General features: G+C 43.3%; 1 protein-coding gene across 1 annotated transcript in view; it reads left to right on the forward strand.

The window, feature by feature from the left end:
• The window catches only part of IL1RAPL2 (interleukin 1 receptor accessory protein like 2), a 545,193-nt gene that overhangs the window by 391,970 nt on the left and 134,446 nt on the right, over window positions 1-18,777 (forward strand). Inside the window, exon 5 of the mRNA XM_056859577.1 lies at window positions 12,315-12,389. Coding sequence (XP_056715555.1) covers window positions 12,315-12,389 — 75 coding nt within the window. The remainder of the gene's footprint in view (window positions 1-12,314; window positions 12,390-18,777) is intronic.

Consider the following 18,777-nt stretch of genomic DNA (forward strand, 5'->3'; position numbering starts at 1 on the left):
AATATGTAATGTGTGTGGGGTTGTAGGTGCATGGTCTCAAACAGAATATTCAGAAGACTAGCAATTTTAAGAGTTTCATCAGTTAACCATTGAGGCTTTTCATTTCTTTTGTCTACAGGAATACTCTTTGCACATTCTTCCTTGATAATATCTCTGGTTTCAGCCCATGGTTCTTCTTGTTTGCATTCATTTGAACTTAGTAATGCAAATCTGTTCTTTACATGGTCTTTAAACTCTTCAGGAATGTTGCTTACATTGTATTTTGGCACTATGGATGTTTTGGTCTTTTTCTTCAGCTTTATTCTTATTTTCAATATTAACCATTCATGGTCTGTACCACAATCAGATCCTGGTCTTGTTTTAGCAGAAAGAATAGAAGAAGGAGAAGAGAAGAAGAGTTGGTTTTTATATGCCGAGTTCCTCTACCTTTTAAGGAGAACCAAACCAGTTTACAATCTCCTTCCCTTCCTCTCCCCACAACAGACACCTTGTGATGTAGGTGGGGCTGAGAGAGTTCAGAGAGAACTGTAACTAGACCAAGGTCACCCAGCTGGCTTCATGCGTAGAGTGGGGAAACCAACCCAGTCCACCAGATTAGAGCCTGCCTCTCATGTGGAGGAGTGGAGAATCAAACCTGGTTCTCCAAATTAGAATCCACCACTCTTAACAACTGGACCACACTGGCTTCTCCATCTTCTGTTTCCAGTTATGTAATCTATTTGATTTCTACATTGGACATCCAGTGATGTCCATGTATACAATTACCTGTTCAGTGTCCTGAAACATGTATTTGCAATGAAATTGTTGTCTTCACAGAATTCTATGACTTGCTCTCTCATTTCATTTTGTGCTCCTAGCCCAAATTTTCCGACAATATTTGATTGTGCTTTGTTTCCCACTTTTGCATTCCAATTACTTACGTTTATCAGCACGTCTTGTTCAGGTGTGTGATCAATTTCTTTTTGGACGCTTGAATAACAACTTGCAATTTCTTCCTCATCAGCATCTGTAGTTGAGGCATAAACTTGAATGATGGTTATGTTGATCGGCTTTCCATGAATTCTGAGTGATGTTATTTGCTCAGACTTTGCATTATAGCCCCTGACTGCTTGTGCTACATCTCACCTCATTATTAGAGCAACGCTGTTTCTTTTTTTTCTTTTTTTAAGCAATGAATTGGTCTATAAGATTGGGGAAGACTCTAATCTAGCTTTTCCTTTGGTATCTTCCCATGATCTTGGAATTATACCGTCTGTTAGCAGGTCATTAAATTGATGATAAGGCATCAAGCAACTCTGTTTCTTCTGAGATTGTCATTTCCAGGGTAAAACACTTGTAATTTTCTGACTGAAAATGTCCTAACCAGTCCACTTTAGTTCACTCATTCCCAGGATAGCAATGTTTAAATGTTCCATTTCTCATTGTACAATTTCAAGCTCACCTTGATTCATACTTCTCATATTCCATGTTCCTATTATATGCATCAAACAGCTCTGGACTTTCCTTTCGCATCCATTCACATCAACTGAATGCCCTTTTGGCTTTAGTCCAGGCACATCATTAAGAATAGTGCTACTCGTACTTGTCCTCCGCTCTTCCCCAGTAGCTGATTGAGTGCCATCCAACCTGGGTGTACCATCTTCCAGCACTATATCTTTTTTCATTTTAGATTCCCTCATCATAGGATTTTTGAGATAAGAGATTATTAGAAGTGGTTTACCATTGCCTTCTTCTGCACTATACTAACTGCAAAACATTTTTGCAACTACAGTATCCTGCTGATATAGTGAGAAAGATGATTGAGAAGGCCAGAATGATACCCAGGCACAACTTACTACAAGATAAGCCCAGCGAGAATGACAACAGAACACCTCTGGTTGTCACTTATAGCTCCCAACTAAAACCAATCCAACGTATTATTAAGGACCTACAACCAATGCTGGATTGTGACACTTCCCTCACTGAAGCACTGGGGGGGGTGTCCTTTTCTTGCTTACAGACAGCCGGCTAACCTAAAACAACTTCTCACCCATGCTGATAAACTACTTAACAGGAACATGGACGCTGGCACCAAGGCCTGCAACAAACCAAGGTGCCAACTTTGCCCTCATATAGATTCTAGGAACATCATCTCTGGACCCACCAATGTCAGCCATACTATCTCAGGTTCATTCTCCTGCTCATCTTCTAATGTGATTTATGCCATCACATGCCAGCAATGCCCTTCCACAATCTACATTGGACAAACAGGTCAGTCTCTTAGACATCAGAAACCACAATATTCAAAAACCAGTGGGAGAACATTTCAACCTTCCGGGACATTCTGTTGCAGATTTAAGAGTAGCAGTTCTCTTACAAAGGAATTTCAAAGGGAGACTGGAAAGAGAAACTGCTGAATTACAGTTGATATTCAAACTAAAGTCAATGCATTTACCTGGGCTGAATAAAGACCTTGCATTCATGGCTCATTACCAATGCTGATTTCTCCACACCCATCTCTCCCCTGGACATCACAGACTCTTCTGCATACCACACCTAATCCCATCACGCCTGCTATTCACATTTACATACTGTTAACATTTACATACTAATGCTTGTCTGAATTCACTCTCCTCTACTTAAAGACAGATGGATTCACATTCTAGCTGTATCTGAAGAAGTGAGCTGTGGCTCACGAAAGCTCATACCCTACCAGAAAATATTTTTGTTAGTCTTTAAGGTGCTACTGGACTCTTGCCCTTTTCTACTACTGCAGACAGACTAACACGGCTACCCACTGGGATTAGTTGAAGTGTCACTGTTGTTGTCTATTACAGATCCACCACCAGTATCACCTTCCACTTCTGCTGCCCAATAGCTAACCTTCAAGGATTCCTCCACTCCCATTACCATTGGAACTGTCTGTCCTCTTCTGCTGATGTAGCCATTGATCCCTGAAGGGGATGGATGCATCTTAGTCTGGTGTCTCAGCTGTGACCATTCCGCCTTGATTGACTCTGCTAGGAGTTTAGCCTCTTTACAGAGTCTAAGCTCCTTATGGTATTGCTTTCAGCTTTGCTGACACACACAAACTCCCTCGCCAGGTTAAGGCATGCATCCAAGAAGAGGATGGGAGACCACCGAGGAATTTCAGGGTTACTATGCAGAGGAAGGCAATGGCAACGAAGTTCGCTTAGTCTCTTGCCTTGAAAAGCCCTATGGCATTGCTATAAGTCATTTGTGACTTGAAAGTACTTTACACACACAATGCAAGGAATCCTCAAAGGAATGGTAACATCTTGACCTGTGTTATCAAATTCCAAACTGTTCTTCCTATAATAAATACCAAGCTTTGACCTCCCTCCTCCTTTGCCTCGGTTTGTTTGGTTATCATGATAGGCAGAAGGGCATCAGTGACATTATCAGGATACTTGGAAAGGGGGTACTGAAGTCGTGTTGTCAGAATATATTTATTTTTGAGCTGGAAGGAATTGACTTTTGGAGATGAATTAATTTCCTCAAAAAGTTTTGGCATGCCATGATTTTGCCCCAGCGGATGCTATTCAAACTTACAAGATCTGCTGTCAACGTAGATGCCAGGCTCTTGAATAACTGGTAGGAGATGCCTTCTGTTGATTAATGGGGAAACAGTGCCAGGAGCTGGTGTTTCTTTGTACCGTGGAGGGAAATAAAACATTTTATCTCGCTGCATCGCCTTCCGCCCCTCAATTCTGTTGTCAGTCCTCATAATTTAGCTGTCCTTCATTCTGGATTCCTTCTGTAAGGCCCAGCTTGATTTTCAACAGCAAAATGACAAACTACCATCAGTGCCTACAGCAATCTATTATTCATTAAACCTTGTGTTGTCAGTTATTAACACAATATCTAGAATAACAGAAATCAAGGTCCCCCTCACCCCCTGCCTTCAGGATAGAAAGTACATTTTGGTCATGCATTCAACGTTGTATACTGTTCTGATTATCATGCTTGTTACTGCTTCAAACACTTGTGCACAAGGGTAGAATCCTGACTCACCGAAGTCAATAAACACATTGAGCATATGAAACTGCCTTGTCATGCCATTGGTCTTTCTAGCATGGTGTTATCTATGCTGACTGGCAGTGGATTTCAGGCAGAGAAAGGTCTCTCTCTGAAGAGAGCATTTTACAGCACATTCCTCTGTGGTTGTGCATTTTCAGGAACAATCAAGAATGGACCAGTGGTGGTTCCGTTGGCCACAAGAACTTCTGCACATAATACAAGGCTTAGGGCTATGTTTGTCTGTGTACATTGGTTCACTCAAAGCTGTCTAGGCCAGGGCTTCTTAAACTTTTCCCACTCACGACCCCTTTTTACCCAAGAAATTGTTTTTTAATATTTTTAATCTAGACATAGCGCTTCCAATAAATTGTATTTTTATTATATATATATAATTCTACCCAGCCTTATTTTCTTTGCTGCCAGAGCATACAGGGCAGTCCTATGAGGAACAAACTCATCGGTATCTTTTAACAAAAATACTAGTTTCTAGGCACTAAGACAAGAGTTTTGGCCAGAAGCCAACCTGGCAAGAAACCTGGGTTCTACATATAGAGGGCATTCAAATAAGTAGTGGTATAAGTCCTCCAGAGCAGATGCAAAAACGTTGGTCTTTTGGAATTCAGCAATAATGCCCCGTCAATACAGCCGTTGGCATTGTTTGAAACCGTAGGGGCGTAAAGGCTGCTCTAAGCTTTGGGTATATTGGCTAAATAAGAAGCTCTAAGATAGTCAGTTTTGAAAAGTTTTAACCAAGGAGCAGTTCCCAATTTCAGAATCTGTGTTCTGTCCATCAGGGCATCTAATTTGTAGACCCAGTCTTTAAGTTGGCAATAACGTTTTTCACTCGCAGCCCCTTTTTGGCCAAGAAATTTTTACGTGATCCCGGGTATATCTGTATATAAAATAGGTATACAAATCAAACATTTACTGAGAATAAACCAAATAAATTTTTCACGACCCCCACATTCAGTTATGCGACCCCATATGGGGTCGTGACCCACAGTTTAAGAAGCTTTGGTCTAGGTTATTCATCCTCACCATCTCCTTTACATTTTTGCTCCCTACATGTATTTGGCACTCCTGGTATCAAAAAGATCAGTGGCAGAATGCAAACTTTCTTTCTAGGAATCTGGTCCAACATTATTAATTTTCCCCTGAGAAACTTCTGACAGCCATCTGAATGCCGTTCTAGAGGAAGCAGTTCATGTCTTCATACTATTTGTTCTTTCCGCAAAAGAATCTCTACATTCACTTCAGATTAGTTATTTCAGCAGTTTTTGTGGTTCTCTGATCACTTGCTCTGTGAAAGCTTTTCACGCCATTTAAGAAAGCTGTAATTCAAGCAGGCAATGAATTGCAAAGAAGTTCCTCCATTCTTGAGCCAACGGTGTGCCTGCAGGGCTATGTTTCCTCTCTGCCTAATATTTATGTGTATCTTTCTGGCTCAGTCCTATCATTGTCTGGCCAACGGAGAATCAGACATTTTTTGGCAAACATTCATCACTAACTCAGTTGCAGAGCCAGGAATTTGGTTGGGTCTCCCGATAGCTATTTTTAAAATGTTGCCGCTAGAAAAAGTCTGCTTCCCACTTTTTCTTCTTAGGCCCCAAGAAAATACCAAAAAGAAAAATGAAGATAATGGGAAGTTTAGGAGAATACAGTTCATTTTTTTTTAAAGGCAACTCTGCTATGGGGTCCTCAGAGAGATGTATTTGGGATGCTACCTCTGTATAGTGAGAGAGATTAATTCAGCTACCCCAACTAGAGCCCTAGGCCAAATGCTGTTGATATAAATGTTTTTGATACACTTTAAACTTTTCTGAATCATTGTTAGGAATGAAAGCTGATTCACACATGAATGTTCACCATCTGATAACTACAACACCAAATGATGACTTGTGTGGATATATGGGCTGTCACAGATTGAACATCACAAACAGAATGTTTGTATCTTCAAACAAGCAAACTTTGAAGCAGACTTGGGGGATATCCCTTAAGGGTGCCAACTCTGGTTGCTAACCTCCAGGTGATGGCTGAAGATCTCTCGCTATTACAGTTCACCTGGAGAAAATGGCCGCTTTGGCAATTGGACTCTATGGCACTGAAGTCCTTTCCAAAGCCGCCCTTCTCAGGCGCCAACCCCAAAATCTCCAGGTATTTCCCAACCCAGAGGTGGCAACCCTAGTGCCAACTCTGGCTTGGGAAGGTTTTGAGGTTAGGGTTGCCAACCTCTAGGTACTAGCTGGAGATTTCCTGCTATTACATCTGATCTCCAGCTGATAAAGATAAGATCACCTGGAGAAAATGGCTGCTTTGGCAGTTGGACTCTATGGCATTGAGTCCCTCCTCAAACCCCTCTCCCCTCAGGCTCTGCCCCAAAAATCTCCCACTGGTGGTGAAAAGGGACCTGGCAACCCTATTTGAGGTGGAGCTTGTGGAGGGCAGAGTTTTGGGAGGGAAAGGAGCTCAGCAGGGATTTGAGTCCATAGAGTTCACTCTCTGTAGCTGCCATTTCCTCTATAGTAAATTGTAATTCTAGGAGACCTCCAGGATTTGGTGCTAGGTTGATGTTTGAGAGGGTTAACAGGTTTCTAAATAATTCCAAGATTCAGCACTAAGCTTGCATTTTAAAAAAGAGCTATTTGCTTCTCTTTTGGCAAAAATATCTTGGTTAACGTGAGCCTGAAGTGGGAGGTGAGTCCATCTCTTTTGAGAACCTCAGCCCTAAAGGTTGGCTCACGTGTGCATGCATACAGTGGGGTTTGGAGACAGACCACGCAGATGCCAGAGTACTAGCAGTCAGCCTGTATTCTGCAAATGTAATTATCTTTACTTTCATATTGGAATATACTACAGGTTTTCCATTACAGGCCAAGGAATGAGGGATCACCTGTCCTCCTCTGGGGCAGGAGGGTAGTTCATATCATTCTCACAGATGGTGGTGTTAAAAAGCCAATAACTTCCATTGATCCTTCGGGTCTTTGGCTTTCTTTTAAAAAACCAAGTCCACCCACTGCCTTCCAGACAGCCACTTCTACAAGTGTTCCCATAGAAGGAAAAAGCCACAAAAAATTATAGAAAAACGATTATATCTGTCAGTGCCTCTAGTTATAATCTACCTTCCCCCACCCCGGGCAGAAGCATTAGGGGGAGGAAATAAGCCCATACGTTGTCTTTGCAGTCAGCCTAGACAAAGTGACAAAAGATTTCTCTAAAGAGTTGCTTTAAATAAAATGATTGATATTAGCTTATACATCCATTTATGTACTTCTGGTCCAGTGGTTCTTGACTTTTTTCCCTAGCTTATTATTTATTGACAAAGTTTTCATGAGAATGAGAGTGTAAGGGAAAGCAACATTTGAACAAATGTCAAATGGAAAATATATATATATATACACACAACGAACACTCTTGGCAGCTCTTGTCTATCACTCCTGTGGCAGTGCAGTGACCTACTGTTATGCCCACTCCCTCAGCATCTGCGGTTGTATCTGTTCATCTCGGTTTATTGTAGACTTTTCAGAACACACTACTTGAGGATGTAAAGTCCTAGCTAGGGTTGCCAGGTACATACCTGGAGCCCACAGGAAACTGGGGGGCAGGGCATAGGAAAAAGGATAATGTCAACATTTTACCATAGAGATCAGCAAAAGCCTAGAGTGTCAGGGATGTCACGGCTGGATTATAGATGGAAGGGATGACAATGCATCAATGACACTTTGCCCTCTTCCATTCTCTCCTGCTGATCATTTGAGCACCAGTGGGTAATAAACAGGGTATGCTTCAGTAGGGGTTTGCCTGTCCAAAGCAGGCAAATGGTACCCCTAGCTCTAGTTGGGTTGTTCAGTAGGGTTGCCAGATCCTTCTTCGCCACCAGTGGGAGGTTTTGTGGTGGAGCCTGAGGAGGGCGGGGTCTGGGGAGGGGAGGGACTTCATTGCCACAGAATCCAATTGCCAAAGTGGCCATTTTCTCCAGGGGAACTGATCTCTATCGGCTGGAGATCAGTTGTAATAGCAGGAGATCTCCAGCCACCACCTGGAGTTTGGCAACCCTGTTGTTCAGTGAGCACATTTTGTATTTATTTTGCATTCGTTTAAAGTATGTTCCAATTGTCCTCGGCAATTGGCAAGATCCCATTGGGCTTTGGGTTCAAGTTGCCCTTAGGACTTCCTTCTGATATCATTGGGCCTCCATCCCACATTATTGGCTGCCACTAGCTGTGTTAGCAGTGTTAGCAGACACATTATAGTGATACCAGAAAACGAGGGAGATGTTCTAGATGTTACAAAGAGAGTGAGGGTTATTTAACTTAAAACATTTTGATTCCACCAAAAGGTAATATAATATCTAATATAAGGCCTGCGTCTTGATATGTGGTGTTCCAGTAATTCAGAAAAAATGCTGAATCTAGCACTTCAGGGGTCAAACTACAAGTTACCTTTGTGTGGGACCCACAACAAGTCATTTAGCTGCAAAATACCACTAGGGTGGGTCAAATTAGTGCCATGTTGCCAGTGAAAAGGAATGAACTCTTTGCCTGTGCTACTTTTGAGCCCCGGTAACAAAAGAAGACAAGAACAGTAGAAGAAGGTGGAGGAGGAGGAGTTGGTTTTTATATGCTGACTTTCTCTGTCACTTAAGAAAGAATCAAACTGGCTTTCAATCACCTTCCCCTCCCCACAACAGACACCCTGTGAGGTTGGTGGGGCTGAGAGAGCTCTAAGAGAGCTGTGGCTAGCCCAAGGTCACCCAGCTGGCTTCATGTGGAGGAGTGGGGAATCAAACCCGGTGGGTTAGAGACCACCATTCCAAACCACCACTCTTAACCACTACACCATGCTGGCTCTCAGGTACCTGTCCTTTCCCTCTCCACACACAGATTCAAGTAGCTGGGTGTGTGTGTGTGTGCAGTTTCTATCAAACAAACAGTGCAGGGGTGAACTTAAAAATAGCCTTTCCATAGAACGAGGACCCCAACCCACAGCTGATTTTAGCAAGTAAATTACACATGGGGAGATCTGATTGTAAATCCCCCAGCATCATGTGTAGCTTGCAAGTGGGACACGATTGGGCATGCCATTTATAACACCATACCATGTGAGCTGGGTGACTACATTACGAGTTTCTTTATCGGTGATCCGCACAAATGGCATTTACTGGGTTTTTTGGGAAGGGGGAGAAGACAACTCACCAGGAGGATGCTACTCTGCTGGGGCAGGTGTGTTGTTTCTCAACCGGTTCTTATTTTTGTTGCTTCATGAACCATGTGGACAAAATTAGCCATCTTGCTCTGAAATGCTGATTTGCGCAACTGATGGATCAATCAGATTGACCACTTTGCTGGGTAGTCATTCGTTACATGCATTAAGCTTGCTGTATGGTCAGGGCCAGGTTTTGCAAATTGGTCCTTAAAGATTGGCATCTAACAGTGTCCATTGGAGTGAACTGGACTTTAACAATTGTGCCACCATCTATCCTGCAGCTTTTGAAAGTTCTCAATAGAGAGGACACTGTATATGATTAGGTAGCATTGACAGCTCTTTCTCTACCAGCATTCAGAGATCTCATTGCATTAGCAAAAGAAATTGATTTTTTCCCTGCCAGCAACTTTCCACTCCTAGGCTAATCTAAAAGTAATTTAATTGCATCGGTAGCCCTGATGTTTCCTTAAGGTCAATTGTTGCATTTGAGCTTGAGAATGAGCTGTTTTGAACTGCAAATAGAATTTTCCATTTAGTTTTTATTCCCATCTCTAATAAAATTCAGTGTATATGCAGTTTATGTCTTAGGAGATCCCTTCATGATGATGGTGGAATAAACAGAGAACTTTTCTTTCAAATACATGTTGTGGAGGGTGGGCTGTAGAACATCACATCACCATTGAGCCCCCTCCTGTCATCAAGGCTCCACCTTCCCTAGACACTACCACCGGTCCTCCAGAAATTTCCCCAAGCTGGTGTTGGCAACCCTAGACAGATTTGTGCTTCCCTGTGTGTGATGCTCTCTCAAGAACTACCAGTTCCAGAGTTCCATACCTGGAACTTTCTAACTGACCTGGAGATTTGTTCTCGTCTTGTTTGGGGGCTTCCTAGAGGCACCTGGTTGGCCACTGTGTGAACAGACTGCTGGACTTGATGGGCCTTGGTCTGATCCAGCAGAGCCTTTCTTATGTTCTTATGTTATGTTCTCCCTTTTTGACATATGTGAACCATATTAATAATGATAGTGATGAGGTCAATAAATATTAGTGACGCACATAGAACATTCATAACTGAAGATAATAGCATATTCACCATGTTTCACAGATGAAAATAGGGAGATAGTTTTATGATTTTTTTTTACAAGTTTCACTGCCTGAGTGCCCGCGTCCTCATTGTTACATATCATGGAAGGTTGTAGTCCACTGCTGGTCATGCTGCATACCTGTTCTCTCTAGTATTAGAGGAGCAAGCCTATTATTTTGGGTGCGGTGGAACACAGGCGGGATGGTGCTGCTGCAGTCGTCTTGTTTGGGCTTCCTAGAGGCACCTGGTTGGCCACTGTGTGAGCAGACTGCTGGATTTGATGGGCCTTGGTTTGATCCAGCAGGGCCTTTCTTATGTTTCTTATGTTCTTATGTATGCTGTGCTCTTTGTTCTCCACTGATTGAAAAGACAGAAGGTCTTTTGCTTAAAGATGTAATAGAAAAGCATGATTATCCCACAATGAGGTATCAACAGTTCAAAATATACCTTAGCAGTCAGAGGCTGTGTGTGGCACCATTAGTGTTCATGTGCAGGCACTGATGTACATTACAAACAAGATGCGTTCACTCCCCATTCAGATATGGAAGTTAGCTTTAGGGAAGGAGCTAAAGGCCTTTTATGTAGGGACATTTCCCCGCGGTAACCCCCACTGACTGCTTTGGGGCTTCCTTTTGATTATGCATGCCTTTTCTGCCTGTCAAAGGTCACCTTGCTCTCTCGCATATTTTGCCCGTGTTTTCAAGATGATGTTTTAGTAGGGTTGTCATCCTCCAAGTAGTGGCTGAAGATCTCCTACTATTACAACTGATCTCCAAACAACAGGGATTGGTCCCCCTGGAGAAAATGGCCACTTTGGCTATTGGACTCTATGGCATTGAAGTCCCTCCCCTCCCCAAGCCAAGCCTTCCTCAGGCTCTGCCCCAAAAACCTCCTGCCGGTGGCAGAGAGGGACCTGGCAACTCTGTGTTTTAGCCAGAATCTGGAAAAGGCAGGCAAAACACACGGGGAGAGTGAGGCAACCTCTGACAGGCAGAAAAGGCATGCATAATCAAAAGGAAGCCCCGAAACAGTCAGTGGGAGTGACCCTGGGGAAACATCCCTGCATTAAAAGCCAAAGAAGGCAATTTAGCAATTCTTCTGAAAATATATAACAAGGCAAACATGGCATATATCGAGCCATTGGCGCACTTTGCAGAGCAAGACTTTCCTGTGACCCTCTTCTTCATACAACCCTCCTGTCCAACCGTTGTTCCTGGAAGAGTCATCAGACTCTCAAGAACAGCATAGGGGATAAAGTAGGGGTCTGATGTGGAAGGGAGAACTCATCAGCCCTCTTCTGCAAATGGACGCTGTTAAATTGGAGCAACAGTAGTTAGGTGAATTCCTGCCGGTAAGAACAAAGTAGGGATGATGATTTAATAGTACCAAATACAGAAAACTGGGACTGTGCCTAGAAAAGAGGGATAGTTGGAATGTATTAGGATTTCATTCCTTTAGCCTGAATAAACCAATTTCGGCTTGATATTTGTAAAGGATGCCTTTATCCAACAGCATTTCTAAAATGCTGGCAGAAGTCCATTCCCTTCATTTAATCCTAATTTAAAATGTAACTACAGGCTTGGCCTGGTTTTTTCTTACTCTATAGTAGAGACAGCCAGCTGCTCTGGGCTGCATTAGCCAGAAGGCCAAGACCCAGAAATTTGTCTCTATTTCTCACAACTTGACAACTTGTCTCTTTCCCTTACTAGTGAACAGTGGGCAAGAGTGTTTAGCAGACCTTTGGATGGGAAGCCAGGGGCCACTCAAAATTGCTTTGAGAGCCAAACTTAGTCCTTGGACAGCCAGTTGCCCACCCTGATGGCAAAAGCCGCCTGAAGACTTGATACTGCAGGTTGCTACTCCCAGAATTGTTATCATCAATGTTTGTGCCCCATTGTGTCTACAAACATTCAGTCATTTGCCTGATGGGTGCTTTCCTTATCCTGCAATTTATCGCAACTTTTGTTTTTTTTACCCATTCCTCTTTTTGTCTCGTTTTTCTTTTCTAGCTTTAGTCACGAAAAGACCTCCACAGCCTTTGTACCCGACGGAGAACCAGACCAGTTTTATAGATGTCCAGCTGGGTAAGTTCCTTTCTGGGAATAATAGATCCTAAACTTTCTCTCTGGTTCACAGATGGGGAAGACTGAATGAAGCAAGAAAGGTTTATTGCCAGTGTTGCTACATGCAAATCAGTTTGCAGCTTCTTGTTTGTAGTGGCGGAATTTATTGCAATAGGCTTTTAAAGGAGAGTTTGTGTAGCGTTGTCGAGGATTAGTGCTAATTGTTTGCTTGGCTGTTTTGGAGGAAGGGACGGTGGTGTGTTGCAACAGATGAAGGATGGATTCATATGTGCCAGGAACAATCAATTTTTCATTCATCCAAAGATGTGGTTAAAACCAGAGTCCTACTGCCTTTGACAAACAGTATGAATCAAATCAGGCATGCCCAATTTGTGCCAGGATGAAGCTGCCAGTGATATATGGTGACTCGTGCTGAGTTTGTAAAGCTTGGCTTCCTGCCTGGGATTGCAAAAGTGGGAAGGAGTGTAAAGCTTTTGGCAGGTCATTCTGAATGTGTTTGGGGGTTCAGAAGCATGGGCAGACTGGCCATTTAACTTACAGGGAGGTTTCCTGGTGGGTCACTGGGGGCCAGGAGCGAGCAGAGCAAAGCCTCAGTAACCCTGCCAGTGCCTCCGGCCACTTGGCTCAGATCCTTCGGCAGCAGCGATGACCAGCATCAGCCTACCAGTTGCTTCTTCCCACACTGCCGCTAGGTTGTAGGAGGGAACAGTGGGTAACCCCCCCACCAGTGATGCTGAGTTGAGCGGCTTGTAGTGCCACAAGACCTTGCTTGCTCCAAGCTCATTTTCTCTTCTCAGTCCACCCCAGCCAGAAGTTGTGCGGGTCTGAGTTGGGTGTTACCTGGGGCTGTGCTTGAATATTCTCTGTTTTAGGTCTTTACTTTCAAGGGATCACATTCAATGCAGCCAAAAAGAATGGTGGAAAAAAAATCCCTGACCAAGCACTTGTGTTTTGCTGCAGTTTGATGCTCCATCATTAGGGTTGCCAACCTCAAAGTAGTAGCTGGAGATCTGCTATTACAACTGATCTCCAGCTGATAGAGATCAATTCACCTGGAGAAAATGGTCACTTCAGCAATTGGACTCTATGGCATTGAAGTCCCTCCCCTCCCCAAACCCTGCCCTCCTCAGGGTCCACCCCAAAAACCTCCTGCTTGTGGCAAAGAGGGACCTGGCAAGCCTATCCATCATCCAACCAGATGCTTAGTATCATTGTCTTTCTCCTCCTTGTCACTTAAGGTTATTGGCCTCTGAATACAGTTATTCTCAGCACTGTTTTTCTTCTCCTCCTTTGCCCTTAAAGTCCTAGGCCTCATTTCCCCACATTAAGCCTATTGGCATAGGCAGTTTCATCAGACCTCAGAAGCTAAGCAGGGTCTGCCCTGGTTAGTATTTGGATGGGAGACCACCAAGGAATACCAGGGTTGCTGTGCAGAGGAAGGCACTGGCAAACCACCTCTGTTAGTCTCTTGCCTTGGAAACCCCCAAAAGGGGTTGCCATAAGTCGGCAATCCACACACGCAATCCACAGTCAGCTAAATCACAATGCAACATCTGCAAGCATGGATGCTTGTAGATAAAACCAAGTGAGTTACTATAGCCACTCAGATTCAGAGTGGCAATAGTAACTCACTTGGTTTTCATGTTGTAGATGTTGCATTGTGATTTAGCTTGCTGTGGATTGCCTACATCAATAGGCTTAATGTGGGGAAACGAGGCCTAGGACTTTAAGGACAAGGGAGGAGAAGAAAAATAGTGCTGAAAATAGCAGCATCCAAACAATGTATATTAGCAACATGTGCTGAAAAAGCACCCCAAATGTGAGATGCTTTCTGCTTCTCACCCAAAATAGTAGTGAATAGTTTTAGCTCAGCTCTATTAGCAGCTGATGGTGTTACACTCTTAGTCATTACACTACACCTGCTATCATTGATATGGAAATTCAGCTATAATAGCAATTGCACAAGACATAAGTACATACGTGTACACAAGCTATTATCTCTTTTTGTCTTCCAACCATCTTTTTTAACTTCCCATGGCCAAGCCCATTTTTAAGGAAACAGGCATCTTTTTTTGCTCATAAAAATAGCCACTGTGTTATGAATTAGATCAACGAGCAAAGTAACATCTATGGAGAATTTAAGGAGCGACCAAGCTCTTTAGTAAATCCAGCTACTTTTAATGTGACCTAATTGCAGGCTTCAAGAAACACCCAAAGCAGGCTTTGTTCTTCTTAAATAAGCCTTTTTCTTCCATTCTTTTCTTCCATTCTTTTATAAAATGACAAAGATCAAAACAGTCCTGTCAAACTGAGACAGAAACTGAATGCAGGCGCTGCATTCTCCACCCCCCTTCTCTTTCGCCACCTCCTAGTGCAAGGAATTTAGAATGAGATTGCCAAGAGAATAAAAAGCTGAAAAAAGTCAAACGTGGGTCCGCCAAATTATATTGATTTCCTAGTTGCTTTGCTTTAACAGCCAGTGATTTGATCTCAAGAAAGAGACCGATAGTTATTTAATGGATCTCTCATTCAGAAATTATGAGCTATAGAATTTATTTTCATTTAGAGACTATTGAATAGGCCTTGGACAGTAGGCACATTACTGCAAATTCATTTGGCTTTGTCTGAACGATGGAATAGCATTAGCAAGAGTCAGGATGATTTTTCCTAAAGCCTCAGTCAGTGCCCTCCTGACCACGGGTGTCTTCGAACCCGTGCACACCCTCCAACGAGGGGGGGGGCTTCATCCCAAGCAGCCTTTCCCCATCTGGTCTTAACTTCATGGGAAGCTGTTATTACGGCCAAAGTCCACAGCAACAGTAGCCCCACGGCAGGGTTTCCCCCTTGGCGCACCGACCCCTTTCCCTATCCTCCACCCCCACCCCCACTAAAAGCTTCTCAGACGGTTTACATCTCTTGGGACACGGCCTCTCTTTGTGTTTTAAAACGCGATACTAATAAATTGGTGCCTCAGTCGGTGGAACAATATGGAAAGTGCTTCCAGACTGGAGCAACCCACTGCTTCAGTATCTGTGGTTACAACATCCCTGTGCAAATTAAACTTACCTTTCCAGTTCTGTCATGACTGAACCAAGCTTGTAACTGGCAAGTTTAATGTCTACTGGTATTTTTTGTCTTCTGCTGGTGTTAGGGTTGCCAACCTCCAGGTAGTCAGAAAACAAACAGCAAACAAGCTCAAATTTACAAACAAATCACTTTTTTCTTTTTATGAGGTAAATTCCTATAATATAATAAATACTCTCTATACTTCTTACAAATTTACAAACATCAAATGAAGCTGTTGGAGATGTTCATGAAATAGAAGAGACCACAAAAGTCACAAAAATCAATTACCCCTATGGGACAGTGTCCATGCATTATCAATTATTAGCAACACAACTGTTTCTCTCCCCCCCACACAATCATTTGAGAGCTGCATGAATGGGTCCCAGTAGAAGCTAAAAGACTGATCTGATTTTAGAGGTAGAGAAATGGAGTATGGTGAAGGAAAAACTTCCTCACTAATAGTGAAAGATGCTTCTGTTATCCAGTAATAAAATACATCTGAACTATCTGCAATTCAACTTATTTCCACAAAAGTGGCAAAAAAGGAAATAATATTGGTTATGAAAGCCTTACTTTATTTTGATTGGGTTTTCAAAACTTGCCAGGTTTTTGAAGATATATGTTGGGGGGAAGGAGAGATTTTTTCATTTATGTGCAGCGGAAGAGATATAAATTAAAAGTGGGGTAACTTTGCAACAATTTCCCATCCCTAAATAATATAAATAAAATATAATATAAATAAGATATAAAGAAAACGTGGGGTAATTGCAACAATTTTCTATGCCTAAAGATATCTATCCCAATTCCTGAAATGGATTCACACTGTGACTTTTATGTTCTTTTCACTAGGCTTGTCATGACAATGAGTTATTAGAATGTGAATGGCTCGTATGCTCTGTAAATTACAGGATAGTAACATTCCGCTGTGCTATTTTGACCTTTTCAACATTCTGCAATTTGCTGGCTATGCCATTCAGCATTTCCCCTTGTTTACAGCTTTGCTAAATGAGTGAGAAGTGGAAGAATGGGACAGCCAATCAAAATATACAGTATTGATAAAGGTCAGGATTGTGCATCATGTATTTTCTCCCACAGTTGGCTATCACATTAACAGGGCCGCCCTAAGAACGTTTTCCTGGGAGTAAGCTAGGCTGTATAGGCCCATTTAACATTCTAAGTAGACCTGCTTAGGATTGGTGTCTAGAACTTCAAGATTATTATGATAAGCTTTTGAGGTGGGGAGAGGTATAGGAAAGAAGACAATGGGGTAGCTTAATGGGGGTAGCTATATAGGAGTGGGAATATTCATAATGGCTAGTGTGAATTAAAATCTCAAAACTGTAACACCCATTATTTGGACTACTTTAAGAAGGTAAGTCACCATCAGAACCACCCAGTGGTGGGGTACCAAACTCCAAGTGAGGACTGGAGTTCTCCTGGAATTACAGCTGATCTCCAGACTACCGAGAGCAGTTTCCCTGAAGACAATGGTAGTTTCAGAGAGTGGACTCTGTGCCATCATGTCTAGGCTTGCCAGGCCCCGTAGCTCCACCGGCGGGAGCTTCACGGGGACGTGGAGTTAGCGTGTGATGTGCCTACGTCATTTCCGGTTTAACCCAGAAGCGACGGGGACACTCTAGCGATCCCGGCCAAAACTCTATGGTTTCCATAGAGTTTTATACGAGGGTGCTAGAGCGTCCACGTCACTTTCGGGTTAAACTGAAAGTGACGTGTGCGCTGTGTCTGCATGTGCGTGCGCGTGCGTGCCCGCAGTGCCAGCACGCGTGCCCGCAATGCCCTCCGGGCCTCAGCTGGCCGGCGGGCAGCCCGGTGGATGGGCGGTAGTTTACCTGCCACCACCGGGCAGTTGGCAACCCTAATCATGTCCTGGCTGAGCTCCCTCCCCTTCCCAGTCTCTGACCTCCCCCAACACTACCCCCAACACTCCAGGGATTTCCTGAGCTGGAGTTGGCAACTCTACCCTGGGAATTGCTTGGTTTTCTGTATCATCATGTCAAGTGCTCAGGATTTTTTCTTTTGTTTACCATGCATCCTAATGGAATTAAGAAATCAATACATCTTATATACCTTATTTAGTGTGTGTGGGGGTTAATACTAGACATCATAGGGTTCAAGCACTCTGAACACCTTGGAAAAATGGGATGTAATGGTCAGGAACTAAATGGGAAAATATGGAGTTCCAAGCACTTCTGGGCTCTTAAGTTTTGGAGGAAAGGACCAGTGATTTCCACCAGTTCTCCCCGACGGCTCCAGCCCATTGAGCCCATTGGTGAGGAAATTTTGAAACATCACAGAGGCAGAAGTGGGGGTTGACACTCCTTGGGGTCAAATAGACAAGAGGAAGATCCCATATCTCATGTCTGTCCATAAAATGCACATTGTGGGGTCCTGCAGCCTCAGTTTGCTTTGAGGACAGACAGCAAATGGAGGGGGTTTAAACTCCATTTAGCTTTGCTTTTCAAAACCAGCTCCCTACTCTACTGTTAGCAGTGTAAAAGAGAAAAGATGGATCCTAGGATGTGTTTAGTGCCTAAATGTGCTTGTTTTCTTTTTCCCTTTCTGTCCCCTTTTCCATTGGTGTGGTGGGTATCATACTGTATGTATTCTATTGAATGAGCTGCAGTCTGCCTTGAATGCAATGCAATACTACTAACTTCCAGGTAGTAGCTGGAGATCTCCTGCTGTTACAACTGATCTCCAGCCGATAGAGATCAGTACACCTGGAGAAAATGGCCCCTTTGGTAATTGGACTCTATGGCATTGAAGTCCCTCCCCAATCCCCGCACTCCTCAGTCTCCGCCCCCAAAACCTCCCACCGGTGGTAAAGAGGGACTTGGCAACCCTATGCTTGGGTGACCAAGAAATGGAATCTATGGTGGGGCTATGAAAACAGGAGTATTTTCAATGGATCCCCTGGAAAGTGATGGGATGACATAACAGTTTGTAATATGGAACTCAGCAAAGAGGTGCAAACAAAACTTTCCCAGCCCCTGGGGTCTCTAGACAGCAAATGTAGCTTCAACCTAAGTGGTATCCTTAAGTGTATCTCTTTACATTTTCCCATATAAGTTGCCATTCACTTCTGGGAAAAAAGTAAAGCACTGCAAGTAGAGGACTATTGTTCCATTGCACACAGTTCTCTATGTCTCCTCAACCCTTGAGAAGTCCCTTTTTTTTTTGCTGTCAAGTCACAACCAACTTACAGCAACCCCATAGGATTTTCAAGACAAGAAACATTCAGAGGTGGTTTGCCATTGCCTGCCTCTGCATCGTGTCCCTGGCATTCGTTGGTGGTCTCCAC

The sequence above is a fragment of the Euleptes europaea genome, chromosome 13 (assembly GCF_029931775.1).
Source record: "Euleptes europaea isolate rEulEur1 chromosome 13, rEulEur1.hap1, whole genome shotgun sequence".
Lineage (NCBI taxonomy): Eukaryota > Metazoa > Chordata > Lepidosauria > Squamata > Sphaerodactylidae > Euleptes > Euleptes europaea.